This window comes from Ostrea edulis, chromosome 2, assembly GCF_947568905.1.
Source record: "Ostrea edulis chromosome 2, xbOstEdul1.1, whole genome shotgun sequence".
In the NCBI taxonomy this organism is placed as follows: domain Eukaryota; kingdom Metazoa; phylum Mollusca; class Bivalvia; order Ostreida; family Ostreidae; genus Ostrea; species Ostrea edulis.
Genome location: NC_079165.1, coordinates 33,632,482 through 33,655,140, shown reverse-complemented (window position 1 = coordinate 33,655,140; position 22,659 = coordinate 33,632,482). Strand labels below are relative to the sequence as shown.

Sequence of the window (22,659 nt, the reverse complement as noted above, 5' to 3'; positions counted from 1 at the left end):
ATACTGAACCTTTGAAAATTTTGAATATTGAAACAAGTAATAAAAAATCACAAAATAGGTATCAAGCTGTGAGCAAATTTCAATCATGGAAATTAGAATTGGTACATGTACATCGGGTACCTGTAAAGTGCGAAACGAAATCGAAACGAAACGAAATCCACCGAAACGAAACGAAACCTACCGAAACGAAACGAAAAAAATTGCATAATCGAACTCTTTTAATCATAATAATTAAAAATGGTATTTTAGGCCCCAGTTAAAGTTTACACATATAAATAAAATTTGATGTAGGCTTGACTGATACAAAGTTTTAAAAGTTGGAAGGGGGGGGGGGGGGGGTAAGCACAAAGTACATAAATACCATGTGCAATTAGCTTCGGATCCATAAATTTCAGAACGGAAGGTTACAGTCTCACAGGTCAGAGATCTGGGGAAACACACTAATTTACTAGGGATGGGGTCGTCAGCGTTGGATCCGCTTTTGGGCATAAATACATCTTTCAGTATTTTTTGCTCTAAAGACAAATATATGTAAACATGTGGATATTGTGTATTTGTATGTAGTATATCAAACGGTGGATTCTGAATATGTCCTCCCGTTCTCTTTGTGATTTCTGCTTAAAATTCCCTTGTTCATAAGCCTTTTCAGTTTACAAAATGCCGACCTCCTCCTAATCAGGGCCGTAAATTAACCTTCAATTTGGAGGAGGCAGGAAATTAGGCGGGGGTCAGACGCTGAGCACATTTTGTGCACACTGAACACGTTTCGTGCAAAATCCTTGATTCTAGGGCCTTCTAAGATGTTACTTGACTAACTCATTCTAAAAGAAAGATTTGGAATGCTTTTTAAGGGAGGTATCATGTTCTTAGTTATTGGAAACAACATAAATTCTAATGAACTTTAAATTTTAATTTTTTTTGGCTCAAAAGTTGGAGGAGGCAGCTGCCTCCCCCGCCTCCATGTAATTTACGGCCCTGCTAATATTATTACATTAAAAAAAATTCCGTTTTCCGTCCCCTTTTCAATTCCCCGTCTTAGCAAAACCCCAAATGTATAGAGTTCTTCCATTATTGAAAGTACTCGCACCTCAGCAGTTAGAGATAAAATAAGAGGTTATAAGAGCTCTTCCTGCTTTCAATTTTCTCAGACACCAGCTTCTTCAAACAATGTATCTATGCCCAAAGGCGGATCCAACGTCGGCGACCCCACCCCTCGTATAGTGTGTTTCCCCAGATCTCTGAGACTGTAACCCTCGGTTCTGAAATTTATGGATTCGAAACTAATTGTACATAGCATTTAATACTTTGTGCTTACCCCCCCCCCCCCCCTCTTTTCCAGCTTTTAAAACTTTGTAACAGTCAAGCCGAAAACCTACATCAAAGAGGAGGCGAATTTTATTTATATGTGGTAACTTTCACAGGGGCCTAAGATACCATTTTTAATTATTATAATTAAAAATGTTCGGTTATACAATCTGTTCCGTTTCGTTTCGGTACGTTTCGTTTCGTTTCGATTTCGTTTCTCACTTTACAGGTACCCCATGTACATCGTGTTCGTCATAACTTGAAGGATACAGACCATGTATAATTTATTTTATTGTCGATCTAAACATATCTTTGCTATTTTGATAGAGAATACTGAGATGTGCAAAATACTTGTATGTACTTGAGACAACAATTCACTAAAACAGTAATAAAAACTGTGCAAATTGTAGCACTAAATTAAACAAAAATAATTTGAAAGTAATGAGATTTGATGCTGATGGTGCTGATGATAGTAAAGGTGATAGTAAAAGTGAAAAGGAAATTTACATGTCAGCTAGGGGGTGAAGGTTCCAGCTAGACAATCAAGGACTAAATTATTTGTGATCTGTATGTTCAATGATAATGAAGTAAAATTGTTGCTAATCATATTTATTAGATATAGGACACACACTTTTTTTTAAATTACACATCTGATGTAGGACAGCAACTTTGTTTGCATATTTTTAGAAGATAGGACATAGTTTTTTTTAAAAGTAATATGGAATGCACCGATACCAACCCCCAAATAGATATTGACTGGTCCCTAAACGTAGCCTGGAGGGGGAGGGGGTGGGGAATCAAACTTTGCATGTAAAAATAATGGTAAGGGTTTATTGTTAAAAAGGGGACACCTATCTTGTTGCTAATTGCTTGTGTTTTAAAGCTCTCAGCTGATTAAATGTTGTCATTTTTCATTATTGTGTGGGAAACCATCATTCAAGAGAAGGGGGAGGGGGCTTAAATGAACGTGTCAGAAATAATATTTCAAAATATTTCAAATTACAAATGTCAAATATTAAAAATATCATGTTTTGGGAATACTTTCAGCATATGACGAATAACAGTTTAGTAAGGTGACCGGATTACTTTTCAAAAAGAGAAATGCAGCAGAAATGTTCCGTTTTCTTCCGACTAACTTTTTTTCAACTTTGTGTCACAGCACAGGAAATACATCAAAATGAGAGAAAAACATAAATTGATGCATTATTTGTTTTGATGGCTTCGACAACACTTACTTGGGTGGGTAACTTAAAAAACATGTTCTTTAAAGAAAGGAGCAGTAAATTGTCGCTAATTTTTTTTATTCGTTATGAAAAGAACGTCGCTAATCAATGTGTAGGCCTACTTGATTTTTCTTTGTCTCAGCTGTTCAGAGATCGACAGGATAGTTGTGTTTGGTATACTGTATATATAGTAATACAGTCATTTGACTTTTATAAGAAAAATAATTAATGATGCGTCATTTTAGTACCCATGCATAACACTGACATTAATAATTTCTAATTTTTGATTGGGCTCGTATCATTTTGGGAATTTTAGGGAATTCAATGGAGGCATGGCAAGTGTTAGCTGCCATGCTCTGATGTTAATTAGATAGTCGGACACATTTTCTGGTTTTTGCTTAGATTGTTTAAAAATAATTAATCCATTTAATTCCATTATTGATTATGGAATTTGCAGAAACTTTGATATCTGTATGATATTAAAATTGTAATTTCATATCCAGAATGTGAGATGAGCCTGGAGCAAGATGTAATTGATGGGTGAAGTGAGAGATAGCCCTCGGCATGGGGAGTTCATCGTCCAAGTTCCGCAAGCACCTGAGTAATGGAGATGAAGTGGCAGCTCTACACCTGTACAACAGCAACAGTGACCTCAGGAAGGGACTTGACCCAAACTGTTCCTATGGCGACCACCACAACCATGAAACACCATTGCATTATGCATCAAAACATTCTATGAAAAGCCTGTTAAGGTAGTATTATTTAAAAGTGAAATGATTTATTTAGCCACCAATCAACTCATCAAGGGCCCTCAGGGGGCATGTTATGTATGAGTTTTTATATCTCATTAGAATTCCTTTTCGGTGGTTAATATGAAACAAACTGAGAACAGTGATTTTCTTCGGCTGATGATCAAATCCTGTTAAGTTTTAATTCATTTTGTCAGGATTTTTCTGCATGACCACAGTGGCAATCCAAATAAAACAAATGGAAAAAAGGAAACCAGTCTTACCTGTGTCTGTATGGAAAAGGCAGAGAATGCCCAGTTTTACCCTGTCCAGAAGAAAAGGCTGGACTGTCTTCTGATTCTGCTGAAGTGGAGGGGGCCTGAAACTGAAGATGGGGAAAGGGAAAGGGTAGACCTAGGCTCTCAAGATGAGGTTTGTTCAACTGCCATGCTACTAAAATCGGCATGTAATCTTTCAGAAACTTCAAATTTTATTTAAAAGATTGCCCATTAGGCATTTGATTATATAAATTTACATGTGAAAAAGCATTCAGAAATTGTCAACCCATGCAGAGAATAAGCTAATTTCACTCCACCGCTATGAATCCTGAGTCCTCCATCAAATTTGATTTGAACTTTAAATTTTTATAAAAATACATTGAATATTTTAGTAAATTTTTGCTAACAGAAAATTACACATACAAAAAACCCAAATTTGTAACCTCCATAGCAGATATGATAAATGTGATGAATATGCATTGAATGGATTTAGTGCTTTTCAGAATGACAACACAGCCCTCCATTATGCTGCCTTATCAGGACTGAAGTATTGTGTAGAAGTAGGTATTCATCAAAAGTTTAGAGTCACTCTGTAAGCGTCAAACAATATGAGAAAAATCGGGAAATGGCTTGTCACCAATTTTGGTTATACTCCTTTTAGTGGGCACAAATGTCATACTGTTTGAGATATATGTGAGGGAAAGTGGTGATTGTAGTACACTTGAAAGTCTGGGTTAGTGATTTTTTCGTGATTTCTCTTCAATAGTAAATAGAATGGCATCAAACTTTTTGTGATGAGTGTTTTTGATCTATTAAACAAGAATATCATACAAGTTTTTCTGAGAATTCTTTTACGAACATATTGAATCAGAGTTTTCAGCTACCAAAAGCATTAATTCTAGTATGTTTTTTAAATGTGGAAATCTGAACAAGATCATTGAACATGCAATGTAAGTAATACAAAATACTATCGAAAGAAATGTTTTACTAAAGTGAAAGCATAAAAACAATGTCATATTTGCTAGTAATATCCTAGATGTAGTACATACGAGCAAAGAAATAGAATGACTGTACTTGAACATATATTGGTACTATATTATCTGTGTCTTTACAGTCTGGCTAGTAAAATATGCTGATTAACAAAGAATTCATGGTCACAGTTTTAATGGTTGCTGTATTTTTATGTTTCCATAGAAACAGATGTTATTGATTATTTTGGAAATATCTTTTAGTTAACATTAAGTATTTGCACAGTACCTGCAATCACTTAGCAGTGCTTGAGACTAACTTTTTATGTCACCAGTCCAGCCAGGCTGATAGGGTATAATTTCAACCAGTCTACAGAAAAACTTACCAGTCCAAAGTTCTCCAGAAATTATCACTCATATTTAACTTGTGTTATTCAAATAAAAGATAAAGGGATTTTAACCTGACATGACTTAGACAATATTGTGTCAGGTATGTGAGATCTATATTTAGACAATATTGTGTCAGGTATGTGAGATCTATATTTAGACAATATTGTGTCAGGTATGTGAGATCTATATTTAGACAATATTGTGTCAGGTATGTGAGATCTATATTTAGACAATATTGTGTCAGGTATGTGAGATCTATATTTAGACAATATTGTGTCAGGTATGTGAGATCTATATTCAATAATTGGTTATTGAGGAACTGTAACTATTTTCAAACTTTTACGTTTAACGTTTTAGTTTAATATGACCTAAAGTAAATGTTAAAATTACAATGGCAACAGCGTATCTGTCTTATCTGAATCTTGTAAAAACAAAAACATAATTGTTCCATAGAACTTAAGTTGGAATTTGATTCCTTAATTTTGGATGATGTGCAAGCTCTACCTATTGATAGTTATGAAATGCCCAGAATACAAAGAGGTGAAATTCAAAAATAATTCCCCCTGATTCTCGGAAATGTTGATTTGTATCGAACAATACATTTATGCTTACAGAAAATGACTCTTGATACGTGCCAAGTGTGTGAGCTTCACTAATGATATGTTGCAGCATGGAGCAGAAAATGATTGTCTGCACCATCAATCTATCCTTTAACACGTACTGCAGTAACATTGAGAATTCCCTTTGATTTTCCTTGCAGAAGTTGGTCCAATCAGGAGCCCCACTTTTCACAGAGAACAAGGAGAGACAGACCCCCTGTGACTGTGCAGAAGAGGGTGGCCATGCAGAAATAGCCCTGTATCTGGAGTCCAAGATGGTCTTCTCTGTAAGTAAGATGTGACGGTCCATTAGTACAAATAGAAGATGTGACGGTCCATTAGTAAAAATGGAAGATGTGACGGTCCATTAGTAAAAATAGAAGATGTGACGGTCCATTAGTAAAAATAGAAGATGTGACGGTCCATTAGTAAAAATAGAAGATGTGACGGTCCATTAGTAAAAACAGAAGATGTGACGGTCCATTAGTAAAAACAGATGTGACGGTCCATTAGTAAAAATAGATGGATGATTTGGATGAGGAATCTGAGGTAATAGATTTGATTTGTAAAGATATTTTTTTGGTATTTTAGAGTGTTGGGAATGATGATGATGAAACTGAGGATGTGGCATCCATTATGGAACCTGAGGTACAGAACAGAGTTCTAATCATACATATTTTAATTTTGCTTTTTGAGTGTAAAAATTGAAGCAGTTTCTCATTTGACTGAATATTACAGGAGTATAGTGGACTGCGAGCCCAGGATTTACAGGAGGCTAAAGATCAGCTGCTGGTGGAAACAGCAGACATGCTAAGCGTTCCGCTATTTACAGCCGAGGCACTGCTCCGTAATCATGGTTAGTACTTGTAATAGTGATACAGACGGTGAAACCTAGTACTACACTAAGTGAACTGTTCCATACCAAACCGTTTCATTCAAATCATTCAGCATTCTGTTCCCAGGCCAGCACATTTATTCTCGATAAATAGTTCATTCCCTCAAACAGTTTTTTCTCGCAATGGTACATTGTCATAAGAAACTCGCCTAGTATTATTAAGTTATCGTAGATCAATATGGTGCTCAGTCAGGGTGGAATAAGATTATCGTTTTTAATCCTGCACAATATTTTAAAGTTGCACAATTGTGATTTGAATACTCTAAAAGTAAGGTCAATTTACTGTGAAAAAAAAATTTGGTTTTGGATTGGTTGCAAAGGGCTCTTTAAACAAACAAAATTTCATATTGTATGCCTTGTCTTTAGTGTATTTAACTCTTGCATTGATATAAATTTGACATATTTGTGTGAAATTGTTAGAAAATTAAAATGAATTATTTAATAGAGCAATGGTGTGCTACCTTATGGATCAGTGGACACATAGTCCATCCTCTAGGTCTTTGTTTAAAATTGTTACTGACAATTTTCAATTTTCTTTTTGGAAATGTTCATTTTAAATACATGTACATTTGTATCATGCTGAATATATGGTCATTTAATTCGTACACTGATTACTATTTCATATTGGGTACTTTAAAGAAGTTAGGAAAAATGAAGTCTAATATATACAGAACGAACAACAAAAAGGGTGAAAAGATTTTCTTCTTGTCAGTTTCCCGTAACCGGCCAATGACATCTGTATACTGTAGATCCCTGATTTTAAGCCAGTACTTGATATGGCAGAATGACTCCTATTCATCAAATCTTGTCCACAAAACCTTCTAGTTCACATTAGGATTACTAGGAAATGATACTGTGTCGCAGAGAATTAGGAGAAAAATGATCAGATACGGTAATAACTTAGCAAAGGACCAACGTCTGAACAATACAAATGTAATTGAACGAGTACTGGACTCTCTAATTGAACGAGTACTGGACTCTCTAATTGAACGAGTACTGGACTCTCTAATTGAACGAGTACTGGACTCTCTAATTGAACGAGTACTGGACTCTCTAATTGAACGAGTACTGGACTCTCTAATTGAACGAGTACTGGACTCTCTAATTGAACGAGTACTGGACTCTCTAATTGAACGAGTACTGGACTCTCTAATTGAACGAGTACTGGACTCTCTAATTGAACGAGTACTGGACTCTCTAATTGAACGAGTACTGGACTCTCTAATTGAACGAGTACTGGACTCTCTAATTGAACGAGTACTGGACTCTCTAATTGAGAGGGATTGTTCTGAATCCAATGACAGAGGTGCATTAGACATTCCAAGATTTGGTGAAAACCATGCTTGTTTCATGTGTACTGATAGTGTAGTTTCTTTGTGTATAGCAATTACTGCCAAGGTGGACCCCGGTCACTCCAGGTAAATAACATCTGTTTGGATTAGGCCCTACCTAATTTTTCAGTAACTGCGATCATGAAACGGGTCTTTAAGAAAAACACACTACATAGACTTGTGACGGGCATATTATGTACAGTTTCTGGTATTCTTCTTTTCATTCTAATTCCTGGAGGCTTTCAATCAAATAGTTTTGAGAATTTTATCAGAAGTCCCATTAAGCTTACTAGTGAGACCATATGTAGTGGTGCTCAGAGACAGGTATAATATTATCATACACGTTATGTATGTCTCAGTGGTGCACAAGAAAAAAACAAAGAAATTAAATTCATTAATGGTGTGTTGGTACCGAGGTTACAGATTCTGCACATTTCAGAATGGTCTCGTGAAATGCTGTTGGAGGCCTGGATGTCGGACCCCTTGCAGTGCTGTGACAAATCTGGTGTGCACCCCCCAGCCAGTGTCTTTTGTGAAAAACCAGTGGTACAGCAGTCCCTGGACACCGACCAGCACCGTCCAGAGACTCAAAACTCCACAGGGGTGGTAAGTTTTTATTGTTATCTTTCAACATTAATAGCGCCTTGCAACAGAGAAAAAGGAAGCATGGTAAATGAAGATGGGTATGTGGGCGAGCGAGTACATGCATAACACCAAACAAATGTATGATGTTCACATTTATGGATATGCCTGGTTGTAAGGGGATGGTCTTACTTTACTCTTGTTAATGATTGCCATGAAAAGTGTGTGGTGTGTATATTCAAAATTACATGTCTATGTTTTACTGTAGATCTGAAAAATTTTTGTGAGACTTTATAATCTTGAGATAGATACATGTAATTTTTTTTTATTTCCTCAAGGAATTGAATATGTGCTGATATAAGCATGAGTGTTGAATACATGTATTATGAAATCTATAGTTTGGGAGTTCACAATCTTGCAAAATTATACCAAAAAAAACCCAAACACATAAACTTCAAAACAGTGTATATAGTGAGTAAACAAATATTACATTATGCTTTGTACAGCTGATTGAATATCCAGTCTGAACGAGCTCTTTGTTGTAAATGTAACTTACTAATCCTTCTTTTATCCCGTCGGGATCCGGGTAGAATAGGTCCCCAGTACCCCTTGCTTGTCATAAGAGGCAACTAAATGGAGTGGTCCTTTAGATGAGACTACAAAAACCGAGGTCCTGTGGCACAATATAGACCCCTCATTGCTCAAAGGCCACAGGCGCCAAGCACAGGCATAAATTTTGCAGCCCTTCACCGGCGATGGTGACATCTCCTTATGAGTGAAAAATTCTTGAGAGGGATGTTTAACAATATACAAACAACCAACCAACTAATCCATCTTTTAAACTTGAAGATTAATTGATTGTTGTGTTTTCTTTACTTTTGACAGTGTGATATCTGTATGGAGACCTTTGTAATGTCGGATAACTTGAAGATTAATTGATTGTTGTGTTTTCTTTACTTTTGACAGTGTGATATCTGTATGGAGACCTTTGTAATGTCGGATAACTTGAAGATTAATTGATTGTTGTGTTTTCTTTACTTTTGACAGTGTGATATCTGTATGGAGACCTTTGTAATGTCGGATGACCACGTTCACATGATCTGTGATCACATGTTCTGCAGGGAATGTTGGAAAGAGTAAGAAACAAATTTTAAACAAATTTATTTTACTGGAATTTCCAAAGTTACACATATCAGGTCACATAACAAATGTGATCATGTGACACTAAAAAGGAAGAATTTCTCTAGGATCTTAAATATTCCTAGCTTTGTCTAACAAATAAGCATCAGGGTAACCTTAACATTGCTGCAAATCAGAAACATGTCATTTACTTATATGTACATGCTTTATGAGCTCATTTGAAAGTTCATTGTTCATATGAGAACTGCTTTTGATAATACACACACAATAGGAAGCAGTAATAGTACTCTGCTTATACAGTTAAACTTGATGTTAAATAGAACTTTCTTTGATTAGATACTTGAATCTCAAGATACAGGAGGGTGATGCTCACAACATTACATGTCCTGCCTATCAGTGTGATAAACTCGCTCCAGTAGAACTCATTGAGAGTGTTGTGTCACGTGACATGGCCAGGCGATATCTACAGTTTGACATCAAGGTATGGAGTCTCTTTTGAAGGTTATTGGACATTGTTGTGAAGTAGTGTTGAAAGTTACCCTATCAACACAGAGATATATTTTTATATTCATAATTGTTCTTGGATTTCAGAATATAACTTGAGGACTGATTTATTTTTATGCCCCTACCACAAAGTGGTCGGGGCATATAGTTTTACCTTTGTCCTTCCGTGACACCCAGTTTTCATTATTTTTTTTTAGATCATCTGAGCCGAAGGCTCAAGTGAGCTTTTCTGATCAAAATCTGTCTGTTGTCTGTCGTCGGTGTACATTTTTCACATTTTCATCTTCTCCAGAACCATTGAGTTACTTTCAACCATACTTGACACAAAGCATCCTTGGGCAAAGGGCTTTCAAGTTTTTTCAAAAGAAGGGTCATGCTCCTTCAAAGGGGAGATAATCTTAAAAATGCAAAAATAGGGTGGGGTCATTTAAAAATCTTCTTCTCAAGAACCATTGAGCCAAAGAAGTTTACATTTGCATGAAAGCTTCCTGACATAGTGCAGATTCAAGTTTGTAAAAGTTATGGCCCCCAGGGGTATGAGGGGCCACAATAGGAGATCAAAGTTTTACATGCAAATTTATTAGGAAAATCTTTAAAAATCTTCTTCTCAAGAAACACTGGGTCTGAAAAGTAGAAATTTACATGAAAGTATCCTGACATAGTGCAGACTCAAGTTTTTAAAAATCATGGCCCCCCGGGAGTAGGATGTGGCCGCAATAGAGGATTAAAGAATTTAAGTTTTACATGTAAATATAAAGGGAAAATCTTTTAAAAATCTTCTTCTCAAGAACCACTGGGCCAGGAAAGTATAAATTTACATGAAAGCTTCCTGACATAGTGCAGATTAAAGTTTGTTAAAATCATGGCCCCCCAGGGGTAGGATGAGGCCACAATAGGGGATCAAAGTTTTACATACAAGTACATAGGGAGAAAATCTTTATGAATCTTCTCAAGAACCACTGGACTAGGAAAGTACAAATTTACATGAAAGCTTCGTGCAGATTAAAGTTTGTCAATATCATGCCCCCCCCCCCCCCCCCCCCCCCCCCCCCCCCCCCCCCCCCAGGGGTAGGATGAGGCCACAATAGGGGATCAAAGTTTTACATGCTAATATTATAAAAAAAATCTTTAAAAATCTTCCTTCCCAAGAACCATAGGACAAAGAAGTTTACACTTACATGAAAGCTTTCTGGCATAGAACAGATTCAAGTTTGTAAAATCATAAACCCTGGGGGTAGGTTGGAGCCACAATAGGGGACCAAAGTTTTACATATGAATATATTTGGAAAATCTTTAGATATGGGCCAAAGTGACTAAGGTGAGTGATGTGGCACATGGGCCTATTGTTTCTAAATGCTTTGATATATTGAATTGATCTTTTGTATGCAGGTGTATATTGAAAAGTTACAGCTTGAATTTGAGTTTTGTCCCAGTTTGTCAATTTTTTAATCGAGTTGTTCCCCTTTAACGTAAATTTTTTTTACTGTTACGACCAGTTTTCTGACTGTTTTTCTAAACGCCTTGAGGTATTGAATTGATTTTTGTATGCAGGTGTATATTGATGAGTTACAAATCAAATTTGAGTTTTGTTCTGGTTTATTGAATTTTGATGGAGTTGTGCCTCTCTAATGCAGAAAAATTACTGTTACGACCAGTTTTCCAGATTTTTTTCTAAACACGTTGAGATACTGAATTGATTTTTTGCATACAGGTTATATTGATGAGTTACAGATCAAATTTGAGGTTTTTTCTGGTTCATTGATTTTTTGATGGAGTTGTTTCCCTTTTACAAAGTGTGTATTTTTTGTATAGCTGTTAAAACATATAAAGAATTGTTGTTGAGTTCTTCATTATACTAAATGCATGTAACATACAATCTGAATACCACATTCTATGCTATACTTTGATGGACTTCCTACTTTTGACTTTTATGCAGACGGGGACATTCGTATCATGCCAATACATCTAGTTTTTATGCCCCCGAAATCGAAGATCGGGGGTGGGGGGGGGGGGGGGGGGGGGCATATTGTTTTTGTCCTGTCTGTCATTCTGTCTGAAACTTTAACCTTACTAATAACTTTTGAACAGTAAGTGATAGAGCTTTGATATTTCACATGAGTATTCCTTGTGACAAGACCTTTCCGTGGGTACCAACATTTTTGACCCCTTGACCTTGGAGTTTGACCTACTTTTTGAAAACTTTAACCTTGCTAATAACTTTTGAACAGTAAGTGATAAAGCTTTGATATTTTACATGCTTATTCCTTGTGACAAGACCTTTCCGTGGGTACCAACATTTTTGACCCTGTGACGTTGACCTTGGAGTTTGACCTACTTTTTGAAAACTTTAACCTTGCTAATAACTTTTGAACAGTAAGTGATAGAGCTTTGATATTTTACATGAGTATTCCTTGTGACAAGACCTTTCCATGGGTACCAACATTTTTGACCCTGTGACGTTGACCTTGGAATTTGACCTACTTTTTGTAGACTTTAACCTGATAATAACTTTTGAACAGTAAGAGATAGAGCTTTGATATTTTACATGAGTATTCCTTGTGACAAGACCTTTCCGTTGGTATTGAACCTTTTAATCTTGACATTTGACCTACTTTTAATTTTTTTTGACATTGGTCATAACTTCTAAATGGTAAATATTAGAGCTTTTATATTGTACATGAGCATTTCTTTTGACAAGATCTTTCTACTGGTACCAAGATATTTGCCCTTGTGACCTTGGCCATCTTCGGAATTGGCCATTATCGGGGCATTTGTGTTTCACAAACACATCTTGTTTAATTCATTGCCTTGTTTAATCACTCATTGCAGGCATTTGTGGACAGTAATCCTAACATAAAATGGTGTCCTTTTCCTGGTTGTGGACGAGCGGTGAGACTACCGGACCAGGAGGAACGGAACAAGAAAATCCCCGTGGATACTTCTCGAGCAGTGGACTGTGGCAATGGTCACTATTTCTGCTGGTACGTGTGGTTTACAGTACCCCGCAACGTTATTCTTGACATGATAAACGATAGAACACAATACACGCATGATAGGATAGGATACACACACGATACGATATGATACACGATAAACCTGATAAACGCAAAACCTGATAAACGATCTTCACGATAGGCCTGATAAGCACAAAACACGATAAACGATCTTCACGATAAACGGAAAACCTGATAGAAATTTTATAAATTTAGAAACGATTTAGACAGAACGAAATTTTGATACCTACAACATAATTACATTATGTTGATAATAATATTGAAGGATTTCAATGCTCATTATATACCTACATTACGGACAACGCGGATTTCTTGTTTTCGGTAATCTATAGGTAACTCAGGAAAACCCTGTTCTCATCGTGGGATGACTATCAGTTACCTGTCCCCGTCGCGGTAACATTTGTTTAAAACATTGATCGGTTTTATACCATATAATTTCTTTAATCCACAGTCGTACGTTTTTCTTTTTGTTTTTAATTTTATTTATGTTTTTTATGCCACCACAGCTAAAATAAAAAAACTAAAATATATACGGCATTGAATTCATTATTTGATATCTATATGAATTTTCTCAGCCAATTCTAAAACTTGTATTGTCACCTAATGTTTAATATATAAACTATACAGGGAATTAACTAAATGTAATATAATGTATTGATATCATGCTTCAGTAGCTCTCTTATGCTAATGTATATTACCTAGAATATGAAATAAAACCAAGTAATATTGTGTGTGTAGCGAGGAGGGGGTTATTTTGCATCAAGCTCTAAGTTCACAGCTCATTCAACATCTCAAGTTATTTTCATAACGACCGCTTTAAAAAGATCAACCGCACTACACCTGTTAGATATTTGTACACTATGAATGATAATTGATAGTCATAAGTAATTGGAACATATTTATTTGAATTGATATTTTGTTAACAAAACATACATAAACTGTTTAAAAAAACATAAACAAAACCCGGCTTGTTTTAAATTCGCAATTTTGAAACGCTTAGTGTGTAAAAAAAAAATTCAAATAATCATCAAAACCAGCATAAATTTCCAGTATCTACACATACGACTAATTGTACATGTGTACATGTACAAGTAAAAAAAAAACAACGATGACAGCAGAATCGTGCCCAGTTGAGCAGAATTTTGGGGGATGCAACACCCTTGCACCCTTTTAAAACTTAATCTTCTAAATGTGTGAAATACAATGTCCCTGAGAATGTTAGCTGTCAAAACACGGGTGATACACAAAATCATATATAAGGACGCGCTTAAGTTCAGCAGTTGCTATATAAGTAGCATACAGGTGAAAAAAATCGGAAGAAAAAGAACCATTATTAAAATATACATGTATGTGATAAACAATGTAATTTACTGATTTTTCCTTTCAAATCGAAACTTTCTATTTTTCTGTTAGTGTTCATTACAAATAATTGTTTCTAGACAAACAAATGTTTATGAACTTCAAATGAAGGAGCTTTCAGATTTACTGTCCTCGGTTTGCTCGACAGACCACTGCCTACTTTCCAGACTACTTAGAATTAAATTGTGATAAATTTTCACTCTCTCTGGACAGACAAATAGCTCTTCTTCTGCCTTAAAACCGACAACTTTATGTTCTCCTTCAAATATACCGTCTTTCCTCGATTCCTAAAAATAGCTTCTTTAACAAAACGAATAAAGGTTTTGGAAAGTATCGTACTTTTTCATCAGATTTTATATACGATCCCGATAGTTTCCGAAGCTACACGATAAACAATTTTCACGATAAACGGGAAACCTGATACACGCAAAACACGATACACGATAGACCTGATAAACGCAAAACACGATAGAAAACGGAAAACCTGATACATGATAGGATAGGATACACGCACGATACGATAGGATACACGCACGATAGAGCACGATAGGAATGTCAAGAATAACGTTGCGGGTACTGTATTTGTGATGTGTTGTAGTATTCATGTTGGACAGAGACTTTGTTATCTATCAGAATATTAACATCTTTTTTTGTCTGTTTTGGAGTGGTAACCTTCTAGAAACTTGTATCTTTTAGAGGAAAAATTAGCAAATGACATAAAGAAACAAAGCCCGTTGTATATTATAGATCAATCAAAAGATGAACTCAGTGTAATAGCAAATTAAACCTCATTTTGTGAATTTCATGGTTAGATATTGATATTTATTTTCCATATTCTCAGGGATTGTCTGGGGGAAGCTCATGAACCAAGTAGCTGTGATAACTGGAATAAATGGTTCCAGAAGATTAGCGAGATTAAACCAGAAGAAAGTAAGAATGCATTAATTTTACACACGGAGAAAATTTCTCTTTAGACATGACATTGTACGTGTTATCTAAATCATTAAAGAGTACCGTTTGATTGATTAATTTTGGTAAATCTTTAATTGATATTGTGGCAGTCAAATTGCAATTACTGGAACCTACAAAGTATTTGATAACTCCATTATTAAGCCTTTCTGATTGTTGTATATGTTAGTGTGTGGGACAGAGGAGGAGACAAACACTGCTGCTAACTGCCTGTGGCTGGTGACCAACTCCAAACCCTGCCCCAACTGCAAGTCACCCATCCAGAAGAATGAGGGTTGTAACCATATGAAGTGCTCAAAGGTAACTATATATATTGTAAACATGCTGAAAATGTATTTAAACTTAAAAATCTATATTGTTTTATTGATTACATGGCTTTATAGGATTACTATTATGTTTTGGGTGATTTTTATGCCTCCCCCACTCAGAGATTCAGGGGTACATAGATTTTGGTCTGTCCACAAAATTTTAACCTTGACCATAACTTTTGAATGGTTAGTGCTAGTGCTTTGATATTCACATGTTTATTTCATGTGACAAGACTTTTCTCAGGGTAATGGAATTACTTTGCTGCCGTACGAGGGGGGGGGGGGGGGGGGGCATCAGTGTTTCACAAACACATCTTGTAAATGATGCACTTACTGTGTACTGTTTCAGGGTATCAAAATATGATTGGGCTAATCAGTATAGTGAAATCAGTACTCTGAAGAGTCAGTGAATTATTTTGACCGGTAAAAAAAAATATATTAACCTATTTATGCTGTTTTTTTGCAAAGAAATTTTTTTTAAATACCCTTCAGTTAACTTTTTTTTCCATCTTCTTGAATAAGACATAGAGATTCACAGGTAAACAAAGGACACATACGGTATATGTTGAGAGCAAAGCACAGGTAAAATAATCGCTGAGGTTTATGTATAAAGGCCTCAAACTTTAACCAAAAAAACCCCCACTATTTCCTGGCTAATCCACGTGTTTATTTGTAAGACTGGTAGGACCCCCACAATTTTCCGGCTATTCCACGTGTATATTTGTAAGACTAGTAGGACCCCCACAATGTTCTGGCTAATCCACGTGTTTATTTATAAGACTGGTATGATTTTGCTGTGTGTTTCAGTGTAAACATGACTTTTGTTGGGTGTGCCTGGACCAATGGAAGAGACACAACACCAGTACTGGGGGTTACTTTAAGTGTAATCGGTACGAGGCAGTGAAAGTTGTACAAGAGGAAACACAGAAAGCACAGGTTGAGGTCAGTTAACAAACAGCAGAATGTGTTTATCATTGTTTTCTATTTCTCTGTCCTTTGTTTTCATCTGCCCATGACAGAGATCATGGACATGACATGGAAAAAAATGATGAGATGGTGAATATATAAAATTTGTGATGTTTTGTAGGCTGAAGAGCAAAATGTAAAGATGCAGGAATTGAACAAATTTGTTCATTTCTACACTCGCTTCAAAAACCATGAAAACAGCTATAAGGTATGTAGATGAGGTTCTGTCATGTTGTCTGTGTTATAGTGTTTATTGACAGCTATAGATTGTGTAGATGAGGTTCTGTCATGTCTGTTATAGTGTTTATTGACAGCTATAGGTTGTGTAGATGTGGTTCTGTCATGTTGTCTGTGTTATAGTGTTTATTGACAGCTATAGGTTGTGTAGATGAAGTTCTGTCATGTTGTCTGTGTTATAGTGTTTATTGACAGCTATAGGTTGTGTAGATGAGGTTCTGCCATTTCGTCTGTGTAATAGTGTTTATTGACAGCTATAGGTTGTGTAGATGAGGTTCTGTCATGTTGTCTGTGTTATAGTGTTTATTGACAGCTATAGGTTGTGTAGATGAGGTTCTGTCATGTTGTCTGTGTTATAGTGTTTATTGACAGCTATAGGTTGTGTAGATGAGGTTCTGCCATTTCGTCTGTGTAATAGTGTTTATTGACAGCTATAGGTTGTGTAGATGAGGTTGTCATGTTGTCTGTGTTATAGTGTTTATTGACAGCTATAGGTTGTGTAGATGAGGTTCTTTCATGTTGTCTGTGTTATAGTGTTTATTGACAGCTATAGGTTGTGTAGATGAGGTTCTGTCATGTCTGTGTTATAGTGTTTATTGACAGCTATAGATTGTGTAGATGAGGTTCTGTCATGTTGTCTGTGTTATAGTGTTTATTGACAGCTATAGATTGTGTAGATGAGGTTCTGACATGTTGTCTGTGTTATAGTGTTTATTGACAGCTATAGGTTGTGTAGATGAGGTTGTCATGTTGTCTGTGTTATAGTGTTTATTGACAGCTATAGGTTGTGTAGATGAGGTTGTCATGTTGTCTGTGTTATAGTGTTTATTGACAGCTATAGATTGTGTAGATGTGGTTCTGTCATGTTGTCTGTGTTATAATGTTTATTGACAGCTATAGATTGTGTAGATGAGGTTCTGACATGTTGTCTGTGTTATAGTGTTTATTGACAGCTATAGGTTGTGTAGATGAGGTTGTCATGTTGTCTGTGTTATAGTGTTTATTGACAGCTATAGATTGTGTAGATGTGGTTCTGTCATGTTGTCTGTGTTATAGTGTTTATTGACAGCTATAGATTGTGTAGATGAGGTTCTGACATGTTGTCTGTGTTATAGTGTTTATTGACAGCTATAGGTTGTGTAGATGAGGTTCTGCCATTTCGTCTGTGTAATAGTGTTTGTTGACAGCTGTAGGTTGTGTAGATGAGGTTCTGTCCTGTTGTCTGTGTTATAGTGTTTATTGACAGCTATAGGTTGTGTAGATAAGGTTCTGTCCTGTTGTCTGTGTTATAGTGTTTATTGACAGCTATAGGTTGTGTAGATGAGGTTCTGCCATTTCGTCTGTGTAATAGTGTTTATTGACAGCTATAGGTTGTGTAGATGAGGTTCTGTCATGTTGTCTGTGTTATAGTGTTTATTGACAGCTATTGGTTGTGTAGATGAGGTTCTGTCATGTCTGTGTTATAGTGTTCATTGACAGCTATAGGTTGTGTAGATGAGGTTCTGTCATGTTGTCTGTGTTATAGTGTTTATTGACAGCTATTGGTTGTGTAGATGAGGTTCTGTCATGTCTGTGTTATGGTTGTTAATGATGGATTTCAAAACTTGTACGTCATTGCATGCCTCAGATGTAAAATAAATTGTATCCTCATGTCCCATATTTCGACAATCTGTCAACATGTGTCAGTTAGTTTAAGCAGACGACATGTTGTCATGTTATGTGGGGAATAGTTAAATAATTTGATTTCAATTATGTATTAGAAAGTGAGTTAACGTAATTTGGTCATTTTCCGTGTGAAAACTATGAACTAAGTCACTTATCTGTTTTAAGTTTATTTTGATTGAAATAAAGTAATGAGATTGCCGGTCTACTGTAGTACGATTGCTTACAAAATTACGTCAGCTCTCGCGAGAACAAACAAAATGTATGCATGTAGAACAAAACCATTGAAATTCGAATCCTGTGGAATTTAGGACCTGTGACCATAAGTGTACAGATACATGTTTTATTCTATCTTCAATATTTCAGCTGGAAGAACCATTATTAAATACAACCAAAAACAAAATGATGAAACTAGCAGAGGCTGTTACTGATCTAGGTAAGGTGCAGCAACCTATACTTCTCAATATTCACATACAACATGTACACAGACATATGTATGGGAGCCTCAAAGTCTGGAAAGTACATGTATATCTCATGACTGATTGTTCACACCTACATGTAAATTCTCATAATGTATCCTTTCTTTTTCCTCAACTTCAATTTTCAGAACTTCCAAAACCATTATTCGAAACACTTACAAATCAAAAACTCACAGCTTCAAATAATTTTATTTATCGGCGTAGCTATTTCAGATAGCCAGTCAATTTGAAACCTGTTGATTATTGTATCTATAGAAATCTTTTGAAGCTGTGAATGTTTGGTTCACATGGTGCTATTATAATAATGAATGTTTGAAGGTATGTTTGGACACGAGTATAGTGCAAAAATATGCTAGGAATCTTTTATTTGCATTAAAATTTTGAAAGAGCAGTGTAAGAATACAATGATATAAGACCTCAAGCAAAGGTTTTGATCTCTAGCGCTTGTCTGGTCCAATTTTTTGCAAGAGAGCTACAGTTTTGCAGCTCTGTTCATCCTGAATCTTACTGTACGTGTAGCTGTCACAACAGATTACATTGATATTAATGACAATATTTTCCTGCTAGCTTCTGCCAACTCAGAAACTCAATTTGTTGAGCATGCTGTCCAGCAACTTCTGAAGGGTCGCCGAGTTCTCAAGTGCTCCTATGTTTACGGATATTACTTAGATGGACCTGGCTACATGAAGATTGTCTTTGAGTTTATGCAGGTATAGGAGTTTTTAGTTTTTCTATGCCAAAGTCTCAATGAGCTTTTGGGATCAAAGTTTTGTATTGCATCTGTTCATCTGACAAAAACTGTCAATATTTCATCTTCTCAAGAATCAAAGATTCATTGTCGACCAAATTGACCACAATACTGCCTTGGTTAATGCCGATTCAAGTTTATCCAAATGATGGATCACATTCAAAAAAGATATAATCAAGAAATAGGGGGGGGGGGGGGGGGGGGAATAAAAACATCTTTTTCTCAAAAAAACCCCACAGAACCAGAAAAGTAAAATCTAGCATAAACATTTCCATTATGTATATATTTGAAGATTGAAGGTTTAGTAGAGTCATGCTTCCCACCAAGCTATGTTGTCTTCTGACAACTCTTTTTAACGGGGAATTGAGATAGGATGGGTTGGGGTAGTTGTCACCGAAAATCTCCCTCTAAATGAAAGTGACATCTCCCTTGAAGTATTTCTCGGAGGGAATCAAGTGAAGTGTATGTCTAAAGGTGGGTTTACATTGAGATTTTAAGACTGATTGAACTTGTCTATGGTGATTTTGTTCCATTTATTTTTTTTTTTTAGCTTTCTAGGATGATGTCCAGAGAACTATTGTCATAACCCCAGTGTCGGTGCCAGACTTTAAGGAAAAAACGTTAACATTGGCTACATCTTTTGAACCATGGGGATAGGGCTTTGGTATTTCACATATAGATGCCTCATAACGAGACCTTTCTTTTATTACCAAGACTTTTGACTTCTTGGCCTTGACCTTTGACATACATTTTAAAAACTTTAACTTTTTGAATCAAAGGCTCTGAAACAGGAATTGGGAAAGGGTTGGATGGTGTAGATGAGGTTGAGAAAGGTTGTTGCTCAAAATTTCCCTCTAAATGAAAGTGGAAAGAGATCTCCCTCTAAGTAGTTCTTGGATGTAACCAAGCATGTTTAAAGGCGAGTGAGAATCTAAAAATCAACACTGTATGTAAGGTAGTGCATAAAGTACTTCTAATTAGAAACAATTATACGTATCTGTGGCTTTGTTTCAGACTGAACTTGAAGAAACAACAGAGATCCTATCTCAGATGGTGAATCGGCTGTACTTACGAACTCCCAAAAAACGCATCATTGAGCAGGCTCAGTTGGTGCAGAGAAAACGACATGAGTTCATTCTGGCAATTTCCAAGGGGCTGGTTCCTCCGGAAACTCCACCAGGTCTGCGTAAACATCGCAGGCGGAAGTATAGCATGGAAACTGAAGATGTAAGACTGTACACTACAGTTTTATGAAACAATTCTATATTATACTGTACAAGTATACATATGCTTGCCTTAATTTCTGTTTCTTCGACATTGTTTGGAAAATTCAGGTTATCTTGTTTTAAAAATCATCAGAAAGTAATTTTTCCTTTCTAGTTAGCTCTTCTGAGCCGAAGGCTCAAAGAGCTAAATCATATGGCCATATATGTCTGGCGTGGTGTGCGGTGTGCGTCAACTTTTTGGAAAAAGGACTATATCTCAAGAACCCCTTGGCCAATTTTTGTCAAATTTGTCACAGGGTATCCTTGGCCTAAGGGCTTTCATATGTACTAAAACTAGGGTTGTGACCCTTTAACAAGGGGAGATAATTAGGAAAATGCAAACAAAAGTAGTGGTTGCTAAAAAATCTTCTCAAGAACCACTGGGAAAATTATCACCAAACTTATGCATCATCCTGGGGCAAATGGTGTGGTCTCGAGGTCACTTCAAAGTTGACCTTAAATTTTGTTTTGTTAAAACTTTGATATTTTGCTTAGTATAAGGACTAGGATCATCAAATTTTGTCAGTTGATGCATCTTAAGACCTAATATCATGTTGTTTCAAAAGTAGGTCATGGTGACCTACTTTTTGAATTTCGCAGGTAATTATTATTAAATGGATTTTGATGCATATCTTGGACACTTTTGAGCCTATGATCATCAAAAGTTGTCAGTTGATGGATCATGGGACTTTGAACTGCGTCATGTGAAAAGTATGTCACCATGACCTACTTTATGAATACATTTTAGGTTGTTATTTCAGATACCGAGAGGTTTAGAATCATCAAACCTTGTAAGTTGATGCATCTAGAGGCCTCAAAACATATTTATAGAAATAAGTAGGTCACAGTGACCTACTTTTTGAATTTTGCAGACATTCAAATTTCACATTTTCAATTTTAGATGCATATTTTGGACACTATGAAAGCTAGGATCATCAAACTTTGTAAGTTGATGCATCTTGAGTCTTCATAGTTTGTTGACCAAAAAGTAGGTCACCGTGACCTACTTTTAGAATTTGACAGCTATATTTTAATATTTTAGATACTATTTGACTTACAATTATCAAACTTTGTCAGTTGATGCATGTTGAGTCTTCAGAGTGTGTTAACTAAAAAGTATGTCACCGTGACCTATTTTTGGATTTTGACGGCTATATTTGAATATTTCAGATACTATTTGACTTACAATCATCAAACTTTGTCAGTTGATGGGTCTTGAGTCTTCAGAGTGTGTCGACCAAAAAGTAGGTCACTGTGACCTACTTTTGGAATTTGACGTTTATATCTGAATATTTCAGATACTATTTGACTTCAATTATCAAACTTTGTCAGTTGATGCATCTTGAGTCTTTGGAGTGTGTCGACCAAAAAGTAGGTCACTGTGGCCTTCTTTTGGAATTTGACGGCTATATTTGAATACTATTTGACTTGTCAGTTGATGCATCTTGAGTCTTCAGTGTGTCGACCAAAAGTAGGTCACCATGACCTACTTTGGACAGTTACATTTAAATTTTCAGGTACTATTTGACTTAACATAATCAAACTTTGTTAATTGATGAATCTTGGTTAGTGAGAATTTTTGCCTGTTTTACAATGTATCAGAAGACCGATTCTAGGCCCATGGGCCTCTTGTTTTGTTTATGCAACTGGTTTAATACAATGTATAACTTGTATGTGGTGCATTGAACTAGTAAAGTTAATTTGTTGAA

The 22,659-nt window shown here is 35.9% G+C and overlaps 1 protein-coding gene across 3 annotated transcripts in view; it reads left to right on the top strand.

Annotated features, from left to right (window-relative positions):
- The first annotated feature begins 2,434 nt into the window (after nucleotides 1-2,434).
- Nucleotides 2,435-22,659, top strand: part of LOC125678106 (ankyrin repeat and IBR domain-containing protein 1-like) — a 38,219-nt gene continuing 17,994 nt past the window's right edge. The window contains exons 1-18 of one of the 3 annotated variants that reach the window (XM_056153794.1): nucleotides 2,435-2,544; nucleotides 3,032-3,280; nucleotides 3,496-3,688; nucleotides 4,038-4,094; nucleotides 5,653-5,778; nucleotides 6,083-6,139; nucleotides 6,230-6,347; nucleotides 8,157-8,323; nucleotides 9,347-9,435; nucleotides 9,776-9,920; nucleotides 12,773-12,924; nucleotides 15,158-15,246; nucleotides 15,455-15,585; nucleotides 16,401-16,535; nucleotides 16,681-16,767; nucleotides 18,825-18,894; nucleotides 19,505-19,647; nucleotides 20,700-20,912. In XM_056153794.1, coding sequence (XP_056009769.1) covers nucleotides 3,093-3,280; nucleotides 3,496-3,688; nucleotides 4,038-4,094; nucleotides 5,653-5,778; nucleotides 6,083-6,139; nucleotides 6,230-6,347; nucleotides 8,157-8,323; nucleotides 9,347-9,435; nucleotides 9,776-9,920; nucleotides 12,773-12,924; nucleotides 15,158-15,246; nucleotides 15,455-15,585; nucleotides 16,401-16,535; nucleotides 16,681-16,767; nucleotides 18,825-18,894; nucleotides 19,505-19,647; nucleotides 20,700-20,912 — 2,160 coding nt within the window. In that variant the 5' untranslated portion in view covers nucleotides 2,435-2,544; nucleotides 3,032-3,092. Of the gene's footprint in view, nucleotides 2,545-2,607; nucleotides 2,703-3,031; nucleotides 3,281-3,474; nucleotides 3,689-4,037; nucleotides 4,095-5,652; nucleotides 5,779-6,082; nucleotides 6,140-6,229; nucleotides 6,348-8,156; nucleotides 8,324-9,346; nucleotides 9,436-9,775; nucleotides 9,921-12,772; nucleotides 12,925-15,157; nucleotides 15,247-15,454; nucleotides 15,586-16,400; nucleotides 16,536-16,680; nucleotides 16,768-18,824; nucleotides 18,895-19,504; nucleotides 19,648-20,699; nucleotides 20,913-22,659 lie in introns of those variants that run through there. The other 2 variants (XM_056153792.1, XM_056153793.1) reach the window with 2 other exon arrangements.